Genomic DNA, 19772 nt, shown 5'->3' on the forward strand with positions numbered 1-19772 from the left:
CGTCGTTTAAGTGGCTCGGCCGCTCATACTGACCCTTCTCACGGCGGAACAACGAGGCTCATATGCGCAGATATGTGTGTTTTATTCGACGTTTTGACATTATTTCATATCAGCAATGCACCTTTTCCCCAATATTTGACGCTAACAACGACCTGTGGCTGTCGATGTAAACAAATGCACCGCTTTGCTAAATCCGACGCGGAAATGTGCGAAATGTGTAAAAAAATAAAAAAAAAGCGAGGTGCAAATGAAGAAGTCAGCGACAACAAACTCCAAAGAAGCCGCGACGGCAGACGAAACCCAGCGTGTCTTTATCGGCCGCACCTTTAACACAACAGCGCACTCAGGCTTGCTCACTCTGTATACGATATATAGTTGGTGAGTGCTACATCGCTTCCAGGAACGACATGCTGCCCCGGAGAAGCCATTAATAATTATGCGCGATCCACGAAACGCACAACCGATGCGCACTCAACATGGGCGCAGGTTCACAATTCAACCGGCAAAAGCCCCGGCACCCTTCCAAAACATTTCCAGTGGAGTGCGGCAGAGGGCAGCACAGGAAAGTATCGTAATCGTCGGTGACTTTTTTCCTAATTGCGCTATCGTCAACAAGTGTATGAAGCGATGGAATGCGTAGGCTGTCTGCTGTCATTATCATCATCATCATCAGCCTCTCCCTGCGATCTCCAATTACCCCTGTCTTGCGCAACCCCTGTCCGTTGTCATATATCGTGCTAAAGCGTAGCACGCGTTATCGTTGTACTACTGAGAGTGCGTAGCTTTGTCAGTACATGATTTTTTAGGCGCTGCAAATATATTTTGCGAGGATAAGCTGTTCATGACAAGCGTAAATAGAGAGTTTTAGAATAGGGTCCCCAAACGTTTTGGGGCCCCAAAGAAATAGCGTCGACAACACTGCGCATGCGCGAGACGCTAACTGCGTTTGGGTTTTGCGTTGAGCACGCTATTTCGCCGATTTAGCGGGAGCCCCAAAAGCAGCCCCAAAAGTTTTGCGTCAACAAACACGGCGGCACCCATCGAAGCGGCGGCTCTCCGAGTACCAAACTCGGCTTGATTCGTGGTAACGCGTGAAGTTCGTAAGCTAGGAGAAGTGACTGCGGTTATCGCTTTCTCTCAACTAACGTGTGTAATGAAGATTGATTCATTAGACGCCGCTGATTCTGAATTCGATTGTCGATTTTATGGCTCGTAGGCCTAACGTGGATTAGCTTGGCTGGTGAAGGCACGTCAAGTTGGTTACTCAAAATTAGGCGCAATAAATCGCTTGCTGCTAATAGAATAACATCTTAATTGCAATTAAACGCAGAACCACGAAAGTCAAAATTATTCTTCCTATCATAAAATGGTATAGTTTATTTTAATATTTATAATAGTTTTTCTTTGACACCGTAGTGGCGCTGCAAGCGCAAGACGCTATTCGCAAACGCAAAGCCCTATTCTAAAACTCATCACTCTTGCATGCCCCAACGCTAACACCCGCAAAGCTCTTTGGGGCCCCAAACTTTTCGGGCCCCTATTCTAAAACTCTCTAATGATTTTGACTATCGTAAGTAGGTTTTTTATCGTTCCTTGGTGAATCGCGATGGCGACCGTCAAAAAGCGAGAGCGCATGAATAAGTGCCTTGTGCGAAAAGAAGCTATATATGTTATCCTAAGCAAAGTGCAATAACGTATTAAGTGCGGAGCACTTTAGGTACTTTAGGCGCCCGGGCTGTCGGCCTCTACCACGTCATCTCACTCAAAAACAAGTGCTCAAAACAAGGTCAAAACAAGTGCAGAATTGATCAAAACCGGTTCAAAATAAACTAACACGATTCAGAATAATTTAAAAGACATAAATAATCAAGCATTGAGCGCATTAATTAACAGAAATTCGTTAAAATCATTTCTATCATCAGCAGAGCTTTGGTTCCATGTGCGTGGTTGTTTGGATCTATGTGCGTGGCGGTTTCTCACCAGTTGTGCCTTAGCACAGCTGTCAAAACGGATGATGGATTGCTAAACACAAACTAAACACAGGATAAAACAAAATAAACACAAGGGAAACACCGGCGAATCACTGCTCCGCACTTCCCCAGCTTTCATGTTGAGTGGAACTGCATTACGGCCGAGTTTACCATTTAGGTCAGTTTCTTTTTGTATTTTTCTTGTGCGAAGGATTTTCTGCGGTCGGCGCGACCGCAGCTAGAAACACTACAGGCACCGCCGTAAAGACAAATTCGCGTTCGACCTCAATAGTGTAGTACTAAGCCGCTTTTGGGTTCGTGTTTGATTGTCTGGCCCCCATGCCTGAAATTTGACTCATGCGGTGCAGCAGCAGCCGTTGACGGTCGACTGCTATCTACGCGGATGCGCCGCTTCAGGAGGTTAGGAAGAACATGGCGGCCGACGCTGGCTGCGTGTGAGAGGTGGTCGAGAGAGGAGGTAGATGTCACAACTTAAAAATATAGGGACTTTAGTGCAGCCAGGAAAGAAGAAATACTGACATAAAGGCAGCCGCGCGCCGTCATGTGGCATGAATGTAAGCCGACGTCAAATGCTTTCGGAGCACGGAAAATGCGAATAAGTGATTTTTTTTTTTCACCGCAGTGAAATTGAAACACTCAACGCTTTTGAAATAAAGCAATTTTTCATTATTTTTGCGTCCTTCGCATACACGAAACTTCTGATAAAAGGGACAATTTTTTCTGTCCCTTTGAATTCAGTTTAACGGGAGTCAACGGTAAGTATTGTGTACAAATTTATCGGGAGCTATAGTACTGTATAGGGCGGCAGAAAACTATAGGTGGGGTGATGAAGTTAGAAAATTTGCAGGCGCAAGTTGTAATCAGCTAGCGCAAGACAGGGGTAATTGGAGATCATAGGGAGAGGCCTTCGTCCTGCAGTGGACATAAAAATAGGCTGCTGCTGCTGCTGATTATGATGATTATAGTACTGTATGATCACTGTCCCAATGTAACAAAACTATTAGTCTAGTAATGTATAACCATTTACAAACTGACATTATTCGGTTTCTGATTGTTTCGTTACTTATTGTTTTTATTGTATCGTTATTTTCCGAGCCATTGAAAAATTATGAGCCATTCCACTCTGTGTGGGTGGATGACCAGCGAAGCTGTCTAGCACACGACACAGAGGTGGCACACAATTTTGAACTAAGGTACGAACACATTTATTGTTTTGATCGGCAGTCATCGTGACGATAGGTACGCACACGCGTTTTCGTATCACCCACAAATCAGTGTCTCCCCTTATGTAATGCCTTCGGGAACTTAAGATGTAAAAAAAAAAAAAAAATAAATAAAAAAAAAATAAATGAGATGAAGGATTATTTTACGGCTTCCTCTGTGCTTCCTCTGTGCTTTTACGTCTTCCTCTGTGCTGTTCGCAAGGCGTATCCCCTTGGAATGAATTCTCAGGACTGAACAGTTTCGAGATATTAATTTTCAAAGCGTCCGACGAAATGCATGGGCGTCCCAGTTAACTTTGCGCTTCGATGCATAAAACTGTATTTTATTAACTGGGAGTTTCTTCCTGCACATCATTAATATATATATATATATATATATATATATATATATATATATATATATATATATATATATATATATATTGCGCTTACTGCGTCTCTGTTCTTGCTGAAATTTCGCATCAATACCGCGTTATATAGGTTCTTTGGTTCAATATAACACTCTTGTCCCTGTTGCTTGCCTGGTGTTCAAGACAGAAAATGTAATAGCCTTCGTTGGCGCCTCTAGTGATCCCAAACACTACAGCAGCGGTAAGCCCAATGTATGGCCTCTGAGAGTAAAACGTTCCGCTCAGCGTGCGCGTCAGCATCTCGAAAGTCGTGCTTATGGCTAAAAGGCGTTTGTTTTCAGGCAAGCTAAATGACATGTGCCGAGCTGAAATACCCAGATAAAATCAGGTTTATTATTCTACATTGAGGCATAAGGGGCCCCAGCAAGTCGCGATGCTACCTAGGAGTAACCAAAGTCAATCTTGAAGGCCATGCTTTTGTGTCATGCAAGCACCAAAAATGCCTTGCTGCCCAGCAATGGTTGCCTCCGAGTAACATCTGAGTAACAGTGACTGATCTCAAAACCTATAATTTTGCTAACTGGAAGTTGAGCCAAGAATACATCAGAGACGCCGTGTTATAAATATTGCTTATTAGTTTACGAGCTTTTGACGGTCCGCAGTCGAGCTAGAGTGTACAATCTAGTACACTCTAGTCGAGCCAAGCGAAGTCGCTACTCATACAAACATTCAGCAAGATGGCGTCTCCTTGCGCGCATGTATTTTCGCGGCACCAGATGCTTTACAAGTCCAAAACGCCGCCCTGGAAAGAAACGTACCGTAACCAATGCAGGGAGAGGCTTAGAAAAGGAAGGCAAGCCTTGTTCGACTCTTTTAGAAGTACCGGAGAAGCATGTCACAGTGAGCAACAACTCCGTTACTCAGTTACAGAGGTTGTTCGGGAGGAGCTGGACAAATTTCATTCTGCGTCTGCCGAGTCGTCTACAGCCTTCTTATCAAGGGGTGAAGAAGGTGCTGCTGCTGGAGTACCGTGGGATGAAGCTCAGGTGAACGAACAGCTAATGGAAGAAACGCTTGCTGCATTGCTGGAGGAGGAATTGAACGTTTGGAAACAGTATGAAAGCATGCTTGCTTTGCAAAATCAGGAAATTGACGCTGCTGTGCACACGTGGAGCAGCGAAATCGTGGTATGTCCTGTGTGCCTCAGGAATGATTTGAACAAGAAAGAAGGGCGGATTATCTGCGCTTGTGGACTGACAATTCCCACTGCACTGTCGCTGACAGAATTCCGGCTGTGTGTCGAGCGTGCTATTGAGTCTCACTCGACACGTTGCCCATCATCTCTAACCTTTTCGCTGATCGAGGCATGTGAACCTGCCTTGGTGTGCCTGTGTAACTGCTGCGACTTTATGAGCAGTGTCCTGTGATTTTTCTGCTATCTTGTTTGAACAATTATCAGTACAAGTTTTTTTTTTTTTACTACGCTGAATGCAAGCTGCAAAAGTGAAAAGTTTCTCTGAAGTTACGTAGTCATGTTCAGTCGACATGCGTTTTTTTTTTTTTTTTAGTTGGTGTTAAAAATTGTGGCATTCATTAAAGAGTTTGAAATTCGGTATCGTGCGATGTTTGTTTTCCCTCAAGAAACTGCGAAGCTTTCGCTGCCAAGTCAATTGGCAGCGAACATCCGTGCTACCCGCAGTAAAAGTGAGTACTGTGCCACGCCACTTAATTTGGCATTAGAAAGAGGCGCTCTATTTCTGTAAAGGTGTAAGCTCGTTAAACATACTTAGCACTTGGCTGCTAAGCAATCATTCCACAACGGGGAAAAAAAAAAAAAAAAAATGTAGCGTTTGTCTGTGTCGGTGCTGCCATCTACCAACACATGTGCGGGCGAACTAGCAAGCGTATCCCTTTGCTGCTTCTGGGTGGCAGCACATCCCAGTGCTACAGGGCTTTGCGATCAGTGATTTAAAATGCCATTCTGCGTGACTTTAGATGGCTGTTTGTTTTGTTATGGCATATATTCTGTCTGCAAAAACAACCACAACTCAATTAACAAAGCAGTGCTGTAGGCATATAACTCTAAAGATGTCTGTTTTTCTTCTTTTTTGTGTGATATTGGTATGGCTACGAAAGATGTCGCCACGCATTCTGTGAAAATTTGGTCCCAAGTAACGAATTTCGCCGTATACATCAAACCATACATTTCTGAAAACGCTCAGCCGGGGCCAAAATATTAAAGATGCTATATTCTTGGTAAATCGGCTAACGCATTTAGGCCATCTGTCGGGGACATCGAAGAAGTCGCTCGCAGATTTGCGCGCGAGAGCGTAGATGAGCTCGCCGCCCCGCAGCTGCGAAGCTCTCTGATTGGTTGCTATATGACGTCACGGTGTTGTTAGGATAAGCGAGGCTCCTGTGAGTGCGCGATGTCCTTTCGTCTCCATGCGCAGTCGTGACTTCTCTCTGCAGCTGGTGGTGCTCGCGAAATAGCTCCGTTAGGTTCTGTCTGGGCTGAATCCGAGAGCAAAGGTAACAACGTCTGTTTTCTAGACATTAATTACCTTAAACCTTTGTCAACCTGTGGTGGAGCCTCTGAAGACATCCGCGCAGGTAGGTTACCGGCGTGTCTTGCGAATTATGCTCCGATGTGCGTCTCATACGCTTCTCACATGTTCACATTCGTGCACTCAGCTAACTGGTACCATCTTGGATGCTTTTCAGTAGGTAGTGGTGGTTTCTTTTATAATGTTTCGGGCTTAGGATGAATGGCAACATCGAGCCAGCAACATGCTCTGCTCCGCGCTCCTGCACAGACTGTTCTCGCTTGTAAGGCTTGTGTTAAATGCGGCCTGTGGCTCGCGCCGGGTTAGGTTTAGCAGCCCATTTGGCGTTTTTTCATGAAGAATGAGCCAGAAAAAGGCCGTTTACTCCTTGACATTTGCGTCGCTATGAACTGTGGTATAATGGCGTTTCTTCTGTTCTCTGTCAGCTCGGAGGCGAGGAATCTGTTCGCGGTCATCTGGCTAGACTGCCACCATTTCCGAACACCCCCTGCCGAGTCACTTCGCTGCAAGGCATGCACGTGTTCTTATGACGGCTGCTGTTCGACAAGCAATCCTCCATCAAGGTTTGTTGTGCTTCATGTGTACCGTTTGGTCATGCGTGTCGTTTCGAGCTGAAATGTCAGTACTGCCCACTTGTTTCTCGTTGCTTTCTTGTGCAGTAGATAAGGATAATTATAAATAGCTTATACCCTCTGTATACGTATATGACTGTGAATATAGACGGCCCTTCTCCCTTTCGTCTTCTCCGCTTTCGTGCCGCGTTCGAAAGCGCCATTATGTGCCAGGCAGACTAACAAGATTATGTGCGAGGAAGACTAATGAGCTTTGTTTTCTGTTGTTGTGCCGCTGGTTTTAATATTCTATAACGAATCGGAAGTTTATAATTCCATGGATATGATTGCCGTACTACATATATATTGTTTACTGATCAGACGGATGTGCATGCAAATTAACGTCATTCGCGCGCGCATTGTTTTTTTTTTTTTTTTTTTTGTAAGCGAAGCGAGAAATGTACTTTTTAGGTGACCTTTACCCGATTGAACAATCGAACTAATAGAATAGGGATACGGCTGTATCGAAATTGCGTGAGAATTTCATCACCTTCAGTAGGCCCATGTGATATGCCGAGAGTTTAGTTTGCAAGTTGTGGCGATTCACTAGTTAATTGTTGCTCTTGACCAACTCTTACGTTTGTAGCCTTAGAAAGAAGGTGTGCGAAATATATCGGCCGTGTTGGTGTCTGTGACATTTAGCTTCGGAAGCCAGCACTTCAAAATCTTGGACATGGTATTGTAACCATTCTCAAGATTGTGTAAATGCAAGTCTTTTTTTTCTTTCTTTCTTTTTTTTTTTTTTTTTACTTTAGGCCACTCCAGTTGGGCTGATTGGGCAATCCAAGTGAACTATGTCAAGCAAACGTTCTGAAAGTGCTCTGTCAGAATGATTACGGATAGGAATTTGTGTAGAATTAGAAAGTGGCATATGTGTGTAAGTGCATCTGCTGAAGCCGTGGGTTCGACCTCACCTGTAGCTGAGGCAGCTGTAGCTTGGCAGTGCTGTAGATTGCACTTAAGCTCGATGTTTGTTGCCCTTATACTGCCTGCAAACACCGTAGTCCAGAAGTGCTTGTGTTTATCAGGGTACCATAGGCACCTATTTCACTTTTCCTTCGTCTGACTTACTTATGGCAAGTGTGGGCATCAATATTACAACAAATAAATCTGCTTATGTTGTTTTCTTCTAAGGTAACTTTCTGAATAGTGTCTGATCAATGGACATTGTTCATCTAAGTCTAAAACACTCAGAACTAAAACGCATTTCAGAACTGTGAATTGTTGCTTGGCAAACTGTCATTTGTATCAAAGAAATTAACATTTATGGCATCTTCAGGCAGGTCTCATTTGGGGAAATGCAGGGGCTGCAAATTAAAAACACTCGCTATAGTGCCATTGAAACAACGAAATAATTGTTTGTACGAAGTGCTTTTTTTATTGTTTTAATTAGGCAATACTTCTTCCTGTTGAAAAGAACAATTAATCTTGTCCCTTATTAAGTGACAGATTCCTTGACCACGCATTCTATGTGCTCTGCCATGTCAGCCATATTGCTTATTTACGCTAATTAAGTTTGTACTTCACTCCCATCAGCTCTGAGCCTGTTAGGATAACTGTAGCTTATATGTTGCCATAGTGATTATCTAAAACTGTTCAATTATAAGAAAGTTGGGGACAGACGTTTTACTTCCCACTAGGACTCTCTACAGATTTTCCTTTTGCATTTATGTGATGCTCCAGTATTGCTAAATTTATTAACATTGTTTTCCCATATAGCACAGCATGAACCTAATACCATTTACATAGTTAATAGGATCTACAACAACCGGCAATAAATTTTCCTATTTGGCAAGGCTATTAGTTGTGTTGTGTAACAAAAACAATTAAGAATTCCCTTAAATAGCAGTGAAAATGTAGATGTGGGCTGTTACCTTCATTTTCTGCAGAAGCGTCTGAAGAAAAACATACCTCTTCCTCTTTCTTTCTCGATTACACTAATTTTTCGAGAGTCACCTGTTGCCAGAAAGCACAAACTGGATTGCTTCTAGAGGTAGACGTACTTGCACAACAAATCTCATTTGGCACTTTGTTGTGAAAAAAAAAAGATTGCTGATTAGGTTTACGAAGTATTTAATTAATTCACAGCAGATATTGCAATGGCGGAATTAGAACTCATGCAGTGCTTATGCCATAGTCATGTTTCAGCTCAATAAAACCACCAGTTTCGAGGGGCCGAATTTCTACGAAATGAACATGGGCCTTGCGTGCTAACTAGCTTCATTTTTGCAGTTGCAATTTATGCACTACAGTAACTTGATAAAAGGTAATTGGGTAGATTTTTAACTAATTCACTATTGAGGTTTGACCTGCAAGTAGTGTTTGACTCTTCACGAAATCCACTAAAAGAAGCAGAACTGCACTGACTCTGGTGGCTTTTAAACATCTGTGTAGCTTTAAAAAATGTGTTTTTTTTTCTCATTGATATTATTAAGGTGGTTTTTTTAGGAAATGCAGTACTGGGGGATATACTACATATGTTTTTGGGTTTGATGTTCAGCATAGTGAAATTCTCTTGCTTGCACATAACATCTCTGAATTTCAAGGAACTCTTCTCATGCAATAACATTTGACTACTGAAGTTATTCTGTTATCAACAGAGTTAATCATTTTGTAACAATTCAAAGATGTTCTATCTTCTCCTTGGCATGCGTTGAGCCATCTAGTTCACCTGTGTACCTAAAGCTTCATTCTGTCCTCATAATTTCAGCCTCTTCATATTTAGGGTCATTAGCTAGGATCATTATATGGTATTGGCTTGCATTAGTGTTTCATTGCTTAATCTGGCTTTTCACTCAAATCACTGTTCTTGCTCAAATTTTGTAGAACAATCGCATTTTGGGGTCCGCTTCGCTTAGTATAACACTTGGCACATTTAATTGCCTGGTTTTTAAGAAAGTAGCGCAAATTTGTTTTCACTTATGGGGATGTGAGCTGCCGCAGTAACGGAGCTAGCATAAACTTGTGTCGCCGGCAGCTGCAGAAAGCAGCCGGTCAGGGAGGTTTGCCGCTTGTTACTGTCGAACGCATGTTACTGAACGCATGTTACTGTTGTGTTCAACAAACTTCAAACTAGACATATTTGGGTACCTGCCAGCCACTAATTGGCTCTTTCTGGCTCCTGTGTAGCCAGAACCGAGTGTTGTGGAGCGTGTTTAACTATCTGTGTAACCTACTCTGCTTATGTACCAGGATCCACTCATGGAGGGAACATCTCAGCAGTATTCAAGCGTTCATAGGAGTTTCAATTTGGAATGAAAGCATTTATACTATACTTTCACTAATAAACACCTGTGTTGGGGGTTTAGAAGCAATGAAAATAGAACCTTGGGTGCGACGGCTATATTCCGGTGTGGGCGAAATACTGAAAATGCCTGTATCCCGTGCATTGGGGGCATGTTAAAGATCCCCTGATGCTCAAAATTAATCCGGAGTCCCCCACTACGGTGTGCTTCATAATCAAATCGTGGTTTTTGCACGTAAAACCGTAGAATTCAATTCTACACTTGTTTATAGCCACAATGAAAAGTTGTGCCTGCAACTTTTTTTCTTGCGAAGTAGATAAGTGCTGAATATCGTATTAAATACTAAAGGGTTCCTCCTTACACAAGAAGACTCTGTGCAGACTCTCTTGATTTTGGGAAACTTCATGTGAAATCCGCAAGAAAGCTGAATTTTCTCGTAATCTGATCACGCAGTCATTGCTGCGCATGTAGGCCATAACGCAAGTTTTTCTGGTGCTTCTAGAACCGTTCGATCGGTATTCCTTTCACCAACTTTTCATCAGAACCTATAACATAACTTGCGTTATCACTGCAACACATTCAAGTAAGGCCAATGAAAAATCTGTTTATTAGCCACGTACAAGTTTTTCTGTCATTGCCATTCGTTCTTGTTATTACTTCATCCTCATTCTCCTTACCCGTACGTCGCTTGGGTGTTCACATTGCTGTACCTTTGTCCAGTTTCTTGCTGCCTGTTGTGCTTCCCAGACGGCATTGCAAAAGCACCAGTAAGCAGCGCCCTCAATGCCACGTCTTTCGGTTTGGGGTATTAAAAACCCCGATCCTCCGCTACGAATGCATGAGACCGCAGTATATGTCTTCATAGAGTTTCTGTAGAGCGAGAAAGGCGCAGGTGTAATTGTTGTTTTGCATTACCATTCGTTTGTTTACACCAACATGTGTGATGGCGCTAAGGGAAATTTTTATCGGCATTCTCCTTGCTGCATGTTGAAAATTACTCTTGGTGCCACGTCGGCCAATTTTGTTTTCTTTGTGATCTCAAGTCACCTGTTTTGCAGACCCCGCTTGCGATGAGCTCTCGCTTAATATGCAGTTTCACCACTCGTAAGAAACAGGCTTCAAGACATTTATAATGTTTTATGCGAGCGAGTTCTGAATTAAAGGGTACTGTGACTGTTTCAGACTCGACGGCACTGTTCGCTTTCTGTATGAAATTGCTAGGTTAAGAGCGGAGTGCCCTTTTGACGAGCTGGGACTTGCACCAAATGTAGATAGCTTTTCCTGTCACTGACCACCAGACTTGTACACGTTCCAGAAAAATAAGTAAACGAGTACAATTTATTCTTGCGATAGCAATTGTATGGGCACTCCATGGGAATTTTTGCCATCTGCATTGCCGTGAGGTTCCGTATATGTTTAGGTATATGTATGCCATATACCATGCCATGCTATATGACATGCGGTAAATGCAGGTTATATTGCTACACCATTCTAGCACTAAAGTTGCTCATACCAGGTCTTGCATTCTTGAAATTATTCCTCAAAATTTTGATAATGGCAGTGCACAAACAAATGCCATGAAACAGAAGACCGACAGCGCATGCATTTTATCTTTGATCTTCTCAGACTTAAATATTATAAGTGGGAAACAATCGGAGAGCTCAAACCTGAAAATTATGGTAATTTTATTGGCGCGGCTGTGCACTACCTCTTCGACCAGCCCAGGAAAGGTTTGAAACATACCCGATGCGTAAAAGTAGTGGCAAAGTTGCCAAGAAAGACATGTGCTTTAATAAATAAACATAAATGAAATTGTCCGATGGTAGCATTCAAACAGGACCCCAAGCACAACAGCTCGTTTTTGCTTAGCTTTCTTTTACTTCAATTCATACTGCCACTACAGCTACGAGTCTTAAACTTACTGTAATATTCTAACATGTTGCTATCGCATTCATTGCTTTGCCCTTATGGCAAAACTGATATTTTGCTTCGTTCGAAAATTGAATTGATTACAGTGACCAATTACTGCAGCTTGAAAGTAATTTAGTCATTACTAAAAAGTAATTGATTACTTTTACGTTACTTTCCTCCCAGCTTCACTAGCATTGCACAAAAACAATAGAACAAGCTGACCTCTGCAGCCCTTCACAGGTTAATCTTCTTTAACACTTGCTTTTCAAAATGTTCGTACTGTCGTCTTCTTTTGTTGTGAAGACATTAGGGGCTGCGACCCTGAAAACTCCTCGATGTGCGCGCTGAAGGGAAGGGCGGTGTGGTAATGACCTTGCGCGCAAGATTTTGGTTACTCAGTGTCGCGATGCTCGCGTCTGTGTCCTTTATGAAGCGCAGCGCTACATTGTTGCAGGGGCTCAAAGAAGGCGCTCCTGGTAGGGCCAATGAAAAAATTGAAAAAAAAAAAAATCCTGCAAGTCGCCGGATTTTTTCCTCAACTTCCGTGTGAAGTGGCCATCCGTATCGAGCCATAGCAGTGCCAGTTTCATTCGTCGGCCAACGTCTGCTGGTGGAGCGTTAAGATAAATACTCAGCGCCGGATTTGCCTGTCTGTGCATGCACATCCGCGATGTTGCGTGGCACGGCCGCGGGCGTTTTATTGTAGTTCCCGCTGAATTCGTGTTCAAAGCGGCGTTGCCTGTTATAGCTTTTTGTCTCGTATAAAGTAACTGGTGGCTGAAAAACGTAATCGATAAATTACAAAACAACTAAAAAATGTCATTGATTACAAGTAATTAAATGTAAGTCGTTATATGCACAAGTCTGCGTGAACACCCAAAGAAGGACATAAATAAGCCTGGGCCGGTATAATGTAACAGCGATTCCTTCCGCTCGATTCTTTGCCACTCTTATCTACCGGTCACGGCCGGCTGATCGCGTTGATAACGCAGCCTGAGCGCTGTTCTGACCACTGACGAAGCGCGACAAGGAATGTCATTGGATTGGAATTGAGTCGTTACGGTTGAATGCGCAAACAAAGCAAGCAAGCTCTACTTCCGGGTGACAGTGACTCAAGTGCGTCGAGCCGCGACTTGTACTCAGCCGACTTCGTCATTCGCCACCACGTTGCTCCACGGTGCCTAAAAGTTAATTCAAACCTCCAGCGGCAATCGGATTTGTAACTCTAAAGGTGTCGGAATATGGGGCGGCGCAAGATTGCAAAAAAAAAAAAAAAAAAAAAAAACGCATGCAAGCAATAAATTTGTTTTCTGACTCGATGTGTGTGACGGACGTTACGTCTTCACTGGTGGGCATTTTCAGTTTTGTTTTTTATTTAATCTCATGGTTTGCCAAAGCGGCATATTTAAATAAATACGTGCAGTCCTTCGTGAATAAGCTGCATAAGTGGCCTGTGCAACTTATGTCCATAATTAAACGTTCGTAGTTTATGGTCTTGTCTGACCGTATCCCAGCACCTCTAAGCACTTTCTTTCTCTCGTGGCCTTTGTCCCTGGACACAGTCGCAGCTGATAGCGAGCATCCACTGCAGTTGAGGGGGCAGAGAACTTTGGGCACTTCAGTCATCATGTGTTGAAACCCCAGGGCCATATTACGAAATGGGTAAGGGCCGCACTAGCCCGAAGTCTCCGGGCATTTTAATTATTGTGCTGTTTAGCACTGTACGCTCGAGTTACCTTGAGCTGCACTGGTTAGGCGCGTAGCTTCTGCGTCCGCCTACATTGACTCGGCAGTCAAATAGACCGCATTTTATTTCCGTGCTGTGAGCGGCTGTGCATATACGTGGGAGCGCCACGATACCCGCCTTTGGGCCCGTTCATCTGTGTTTGGCTTGTACCTTCGGCTAGGTTTTTACGCAGTCTAGCGGTGTGCAGCTGGACGACCTTGAGACGTGCTTGTTCACGCACCTACCTTCACGCGACGTTGCGATGTGTATCCAGCGTCTGGGTCATGCCATGCACGTTTTCTCTATCTCAGATCTTGGCCCTTAAGTTGCGTTATGCGGTAGCCTACGCGCAGCGCGTGTAAGCTTCCTTACTTTGACTTCTTCCTTTTTTTTTTTTTTTTTACCGCACTTGCTTTCAGGGGTTCGTTGCAGTGCGTAGCGTTAGCAGTACGAACGATGAACTGAATCCGGAAACGAAAGGTGGTTCTCCCCAGTGTACAGTTGCAAATAAAATCGCATGGGACGTATACAGTTACATAGTACCTGTTTCAGGTGAAGTGAGAATTTATGGCAGTACAGAAGAGTGGTTCTTTTCTGCAACTAATTATCCCTAACGGAGGAGGTCGCACAGCACGTCAACGCACAGCAGTCTAGAAACAGTAGCTGATTTTATGAGTAAACTTGTCATGAGTAATTCTGTGACATAGGACGCGCGTGTTTCAAGCCGGACAAAAAATATGGAAAGCTTTTACAACCCGCCGCAGTGTATCGCTGGTTATGGCGTTCTGCTGTTGATCGTGGGGTCGCGAGTTCGATTCCTTGCATCGGCGGCTGCATTGCGTTGGGTAAGCTTTGCTAAATGATCGTGTACCGTGCTTTGGGTGCTCGGTAAAGAATCGCAGGTGGTCAAAATTAATCCGGAGCTCTGCACGGCGGCGTTACTGATAGCCCGCTGTCTAATGAGCCTTTCTGCGTTGAAGTTACAGTTGGCCTGGAGCTAAAGTCCCTCTTTAGTAAGCTAAATTCTACAGACTGCTCGAAGCTGAATTTTGTTTTATGGTCAGAGCTTCAAAAAAAGAAAAAAAGAAAGAAACTAAATGCCTTTAGTTGAAAAAAAAGACAAACAGGTCCCGGTAACATCTGCACCAAAAACAGATCTCGCAGTTATGTAAACTGTATGTTAGATCCTTTAAAGATGGCTTATAGCTTACTTTTTATAGCTTAAAGTAGCATCGTTACATTGCATGCGCCAATTCTCACGTCAATCTCGGGCTTGACCATGTCCTGAGATTGCACAGGAGACTCGTTCATACCAGGAACTGTGCGTCAGCTGTATGGCGTATCTTCGCTGAAGGCGTTTTATTCGTAGTTCGACGAAGGATAGCAAATCTTGTGGTCTGACAAAGCTATGATGCGGACTCTGAAAAATAGTGAGCGAATTGCGTGCCCCCGCGCCGCCACTGAGCTGCCGAGTGTCTTGGAACAGCGATCACGTCTGCGATGCGGGTGCATGAAGATCTGCTGGTGTTTTCTTCGTCGTTCCCGGTGTGCCACGTCCCCTGGCTATGCCACTGTTTGCATGGTACCGGTTGAGATCGCCTTGCGGGCGGACCCCTCCAATCATGGTCTGCATCGTGTCTCTCCCGAGGGGCTTCGCTCGGGGTTCTGCTCGCCTGCGCGATCGGAGTTATGAGGTCACCCAACCTGGTCACTGGTCACTAAGATAGGAATACCTAGCGTGCTTGTGTATTCGAAACAAAGCTGCCCTGACCTCTGTTGACTATCGACCGACAGCAGTGCGCGGTTCACTGGCCACGTAGCTGGTGCACCCTCGTTGCAGTTTAGGGCGCGCCCACGCACCAAAACACGACGGTATAGCGCGCGTCCCATGGTAGTCTTGGCTGAACAATTTTTGGCCGGCCACTTCGGCGCGCGTCTTGTTTATCCACAGCCACGTCGTAGTTGTCTTCTGCAGCCTAAATTCAGGGTCCGCAAGACAGGCAGCGGAGACGTAAACTCTCGCCTGAGTACTTGCAGATGGCCGATGTTGAATGCCAAGACAGGCGCGCATCTTCTGGGCCCGCGGCAAAACAAGGTAGCTCGGCGGCCACTTGCGGACTGAACTTGTGTGTGTTGAGGTTGCGGGGAGCGATCGTATTTATTGCTGGCGTCGTCTCTATACCATCAGGCGCCCCAACAAAGGTTATTTTGATGCGCTCAGAGGAGGCATTCTACAGCCTCAAACTGCGCAGCGGCATTTCGTGTTCGGCTAAATCGCCACTCGACACGCAGCGGACCACGTGTGTCATGTTTGCGACTTCGGGAAGAATTCATGCGCACTGCGGGGAAGGCATAGCATGTCTGAAAACGCGTCGTCTGCCACACGTTGCTTGTCGCTGCTCTGCCACACGTTCAGGCATTCCGCGATGACGCCGAAGGATTTCGGATCCTACGGTGTTGTGCGGCGGTCTAACGGCACGACTGCTCGGCGTTCGCCGATGCTTTCTAGGGCACAGCGTTGATAGGGTTGTAATGCCCTCCACTGTGGCGTCCTTCAAAGCCCTGTTCCAGCTCATAGGGACGTAAAACCTCGTCAATAAATCGGTAACGTATACCGCGTTGTCACACGAATGCAGGAATGTTTGTTTGAAAGGTTGCGTGAAATTTAACAGCCCGCCGCAAGGAGTTTCCCGTGTATGTGTGAGCAGTGATCAGCGCGAAATGTAACTGTCGCCTTTGCTGTATTTGGGCCAGAACGCATGTCGTGGCCGTCGGTCGATGCGGAAAAGGTGCCCCATCTAGCCGCCAGCAGTCAATGGCACGTGGCCGGAATGAGTGGCCTCTCGTTTCGTGCCGGGTTACGTTGGTGACGTCACCGACTCCACAGTGAGACGGCCAGCAGCGCGTGCATCACCTGAAGAGTGGCGAAAAAGAAAAAAAAAAAAAAAAAATCGGCGAGTAGACATGAATGAGCGAGACGGCGGCACTGTCTGCCAGCCCCGCGGTTATATTTAGTGCTGGGTCGGGCTGTCGTGCCGCTCTGTTTTGTTTTTATTTTCGGCTTGGTAGGCGTCCAGACTTTGCCCAGGTTCGAACGTCCCCCGGTGCCCTGTTGGGCGCTCTCCCCGCCCGTTGTTCTCGGAACCCGCCCAAGGCCGCAGTAGGAGTTGGAGAACGCTCTCCTGGCCAGATTCGGCGAAGCCATGCGATCGGCGCCCTAGTCTCGTTAGGGAGCCCAGTGCGGGGGGTAGAGCGGCCGAAACCAGTGTATGGTCAGTCGGACGCCGCGGCGTCCTTGTTTGGCTGGCTCCTCCCGCGGCTTCCCATGCGCTGCTGCCTTACTGCGGCATAAGCTTTCTGCTTCTCTCTTCCGAGAATCCCGTCTACGTCGCAGCCGTGTCCCCATGCATGCTCTACGCGAGCTCACCTATCGGATCGGTTTTACCGCCAGAGGGCTCCTGGCACGCACGCCTTTCATGTGCGTATTGATCTCTCGCAGTAAAGAAGCAAAAATGTAGTTTTCTAGCTTGCCGCTGTAGTTTTCGTTGCCGACACGTCTGAAATTGGAAGTACCGTCGTACCTCTCTTCCTGTCCTTTCACCGCGACCTGTTCCTTGTTTTTCGTTGATAACTTTGCTTCTGTTCGACCACGTGTAGTGCAATTTGACTTGCGATTGGCGCTACATATGTTAGCCTCCCAGCGGGTATACATCTTTACTACTTCATCTATAGCACATTCGAACGCATGCACGAGGCTGCGAATACCTTCGTTCATATGTTGCTTTGTAATGATCGCGACTCCGGTGGCGTCGTGCGTTGCAGTTAGAGGAAAAAAAAAAAAAAAACTAGGGAGCATGACGTCAGGCAACCAGCCATCGCGAGGCAACACTTCTGACGCCGTTCTCTCCCTACTTTCACTGTGAGAATCACGGGAAATGCGCACATCGCGCGTTGAATCCCGGGGACAGCATGCCGTATAGATGGCTTGAACCGTGGTTGTCTCGAGTGCCGCTGGAGTTTCCACCCTTTCTCTCGCCGCGTTTTATACACTACTACTAGGCCCGGAACGTCCGCATTATTCACTGCGCACTGGTTTGGTCTGTGGTTTTATTTCCTTGCCTGTTTAAGCTACGTGCGGTTCACGTCACATTTCACCTGAGCTATAGCGCACTGCCACGCAAGCGGCGCAGCAAACAAGACGACAAACACCGCCTGTCATCACGTGCTTGGGCGATTTTTCTCGTGGGTGTTCCAATTTTTTTTTTTTTTTTTTGGACTAGGCTTCATATTGTCACGTGACGCTACCTCCTGTTGCAGCTTTGAACTTTAAGAGTGGTGCCACCGGCAGCGCGCAGCCGTATTATTTGTCTCGAAGCGCACCCACGCCTGACAGAAAGCATGACGCTTCGTAGCGGTTAAAAAGAAGAGAAAAAAAAAAGTTAGCACTGTCACGTATTTTTGTGTCTATAGGGTTGACCAAAACAGTTGAAATATTTCCCGGATTCTGCCTGTGATACAATTCCCAGGAAAGCCTACGACAACGCTTCATGAGGGAGCGCAATAGATCACAGAGCGGCGCGGTGGTAAAGAAACGCACATTTCGTTTTGATGGGCTGTCGAGCGGATCGTTATGGACGAGGCCGTGTTCCCTTGTGTATTAAAGGCCTTAAACCTTGAGGTATTGCTGTACAGAATAGTGCCTGGCTGTACAGGGAACGTCTATATAAAGTGAAATGGGGCATGTAACGGACTATCGATACGGTCCTCGGTTAATAAAGCAACGCGGCGTGGATAAATCCCCTATTTCGCTCCGTTAAACCGCTTACCCTAACAAAAAGAAACCCCCCCCCCCCCCTTCCCTGTTTTTTCATATAGCCGCCCTATCTCATTGCCGTGTTAGTCGTAGGAATCCGTTTTTTTTTTTTTTTTTTTTTTTTTTTGTCCTCATAGACCGCGTAGTTATAGACCGGACGAGCGAGCGCAAGACGACAAAGACAAGCGCACGTACAACTGATTTTATTAAAGCGAAACGTCAATCATACAAGGCCACTAGTCCTCCGTCCCTAGACCGCTCTGAACAGCTTTGAGCAGAATAAAATACAAAGTAGGTAAATAAGCGAACAACTTGATAAATAGCAGTGCGTCGAGTGCTCTAAAGGTCTGCAAATTCTTTTTCCGATAGTGATATCACCAGTTGTTTCCTTTACGGAACATTTAAAAAAAACTTATCTCGACTCCTGGCGTTCTTGCGGATAGGCTGCATGGCTAGGTGGGCATTAGAAGCAAGAAAATGTAAAATTTTTTTAACAACCTAAATATGTTAATTTTTTATTAACTTTAGGGCGCATGCTACAATTGCGAAATTAAAGCAGAACAGTAAAGTCACGTCTGCTTATCGAAAATACTAACACTTTCTAGATATGCGACCTTAAAGTGGGCTGTGATATGCATTGATGTGTCAGTTGTTTCCCAAAAGCGTGCCTCGAACAGTTCGTGGCGATCTGAACTAACACGCCGAGGCATTTTTTTTTTTTTTATTTTGGCGACATATATTTTGAAAGTGGTGCTAGTCTTACGATTTCTGCTAAACAGACATGACTTTATTGCTCTACTTCAGTGTTGCACTTGCAACATGCGCTCTGAAGTTGCTCATTCAAAAATCATTAGCACATTTTAGGTAATTAACGAAAGTAACCTTGAAATTGTTCTTGCTGCTAATTTCCACGTATCCGTGTAACCTCTGCAAAAACGGCGTGGGTTTAGGTACGGTGTGTGTATGTGTGCGCGCGCAGCATAAGGCAAAAAAAAAAAAAAAAAAAAAAAAAAAAGCACCTGGTAGTTCAGAAATGCGGCGCTGGCCAGGAGGCGTATCCTCCGAACTTTTCTGTTCGAAGGATGCATACATTTACCGCGACGAATTTTTTTTTTTTTTCTCAGTTGGGGTACTTACTACATAACAGGTGAAAGTATGGTCAAGTGCAGTGATTCCACTCCTGCGCCAACTGCGCCAAAGTGCGCCAAATGGGATTTACTGCGCCATCCTGATACAATCGACGAAAATTGCGCCTAACTGCGCCAAACAGCCTCGGATTTGGCGGCGTCTATCGCCGACAATTGCACCAACGGGGAATTTGCAACGCGATGATTA

At 45.2% G+C, this 19772-nt stretch overlaps 2 protein-coding genes across 2 annotated transcripts in view; both read left to right on the top strand.

The window, feature by feature from the left end:
* The first annotated feature begins 4272 nt into the window (after positions 1-4272).
* On the top strand, positions 4273-5179 carry LOC119436414 (RPA-interacting protein A). The gene has a single exon (XM_037703256.2). The coding sequence runs from the start codon at positions 4302-4304 to the stop codon at positions 4989-4991; it is 690 nt and encodes a 229-aa protein (XP_037559184.1). The 5' UTR covers positions 4273-4301; the 3' UTR covers positions 4992-5179.
* Positions 5180-5992: 813 nt separating this feature from the next.
* Positions 5993-19772, top strand: part of LOC119436415 (influenza virus NS1A-binding protein homolog B) — an 85829-nt gene continuing 72049 nt past the window's right edge. The window contains exons 1-2 of the mRNA XM_037703257.2: positions 5993-6177; positions 6557-6694. The gene's annotated coding sequence lies outside the window, so the exon portion shown is untranslated. The remainder of the gene's footprint in view (positions 6178-6556; positions 6695-19772) is intronic.

The sequence above is a fragment of the Dermacentor silvarum genome, chromosome 1 (genome assembly GCF_013339745.2).
Source record: "Dermacentor silvarum isolate Dsil-2018 chromosome 1, BIME_Dsil_1.4, whole genome shotgun sequence".
Lineage (NCBI taxonomy): Eukaryota > Metazoa > Arthropoda > Arachnida > Ixodida > Ixodidae > Dermacentor > Dermacentor silvarum.

Excerpts from the sequence above, each read along its gene's own strand:
- LOC119436414 (XM_037703256.2), top strand. The coding sequence starts at position 4,302 with ATGGCGTCTCCTTGCGCGCATGTATTTTCGCGGCACCAGATGCTTTAC.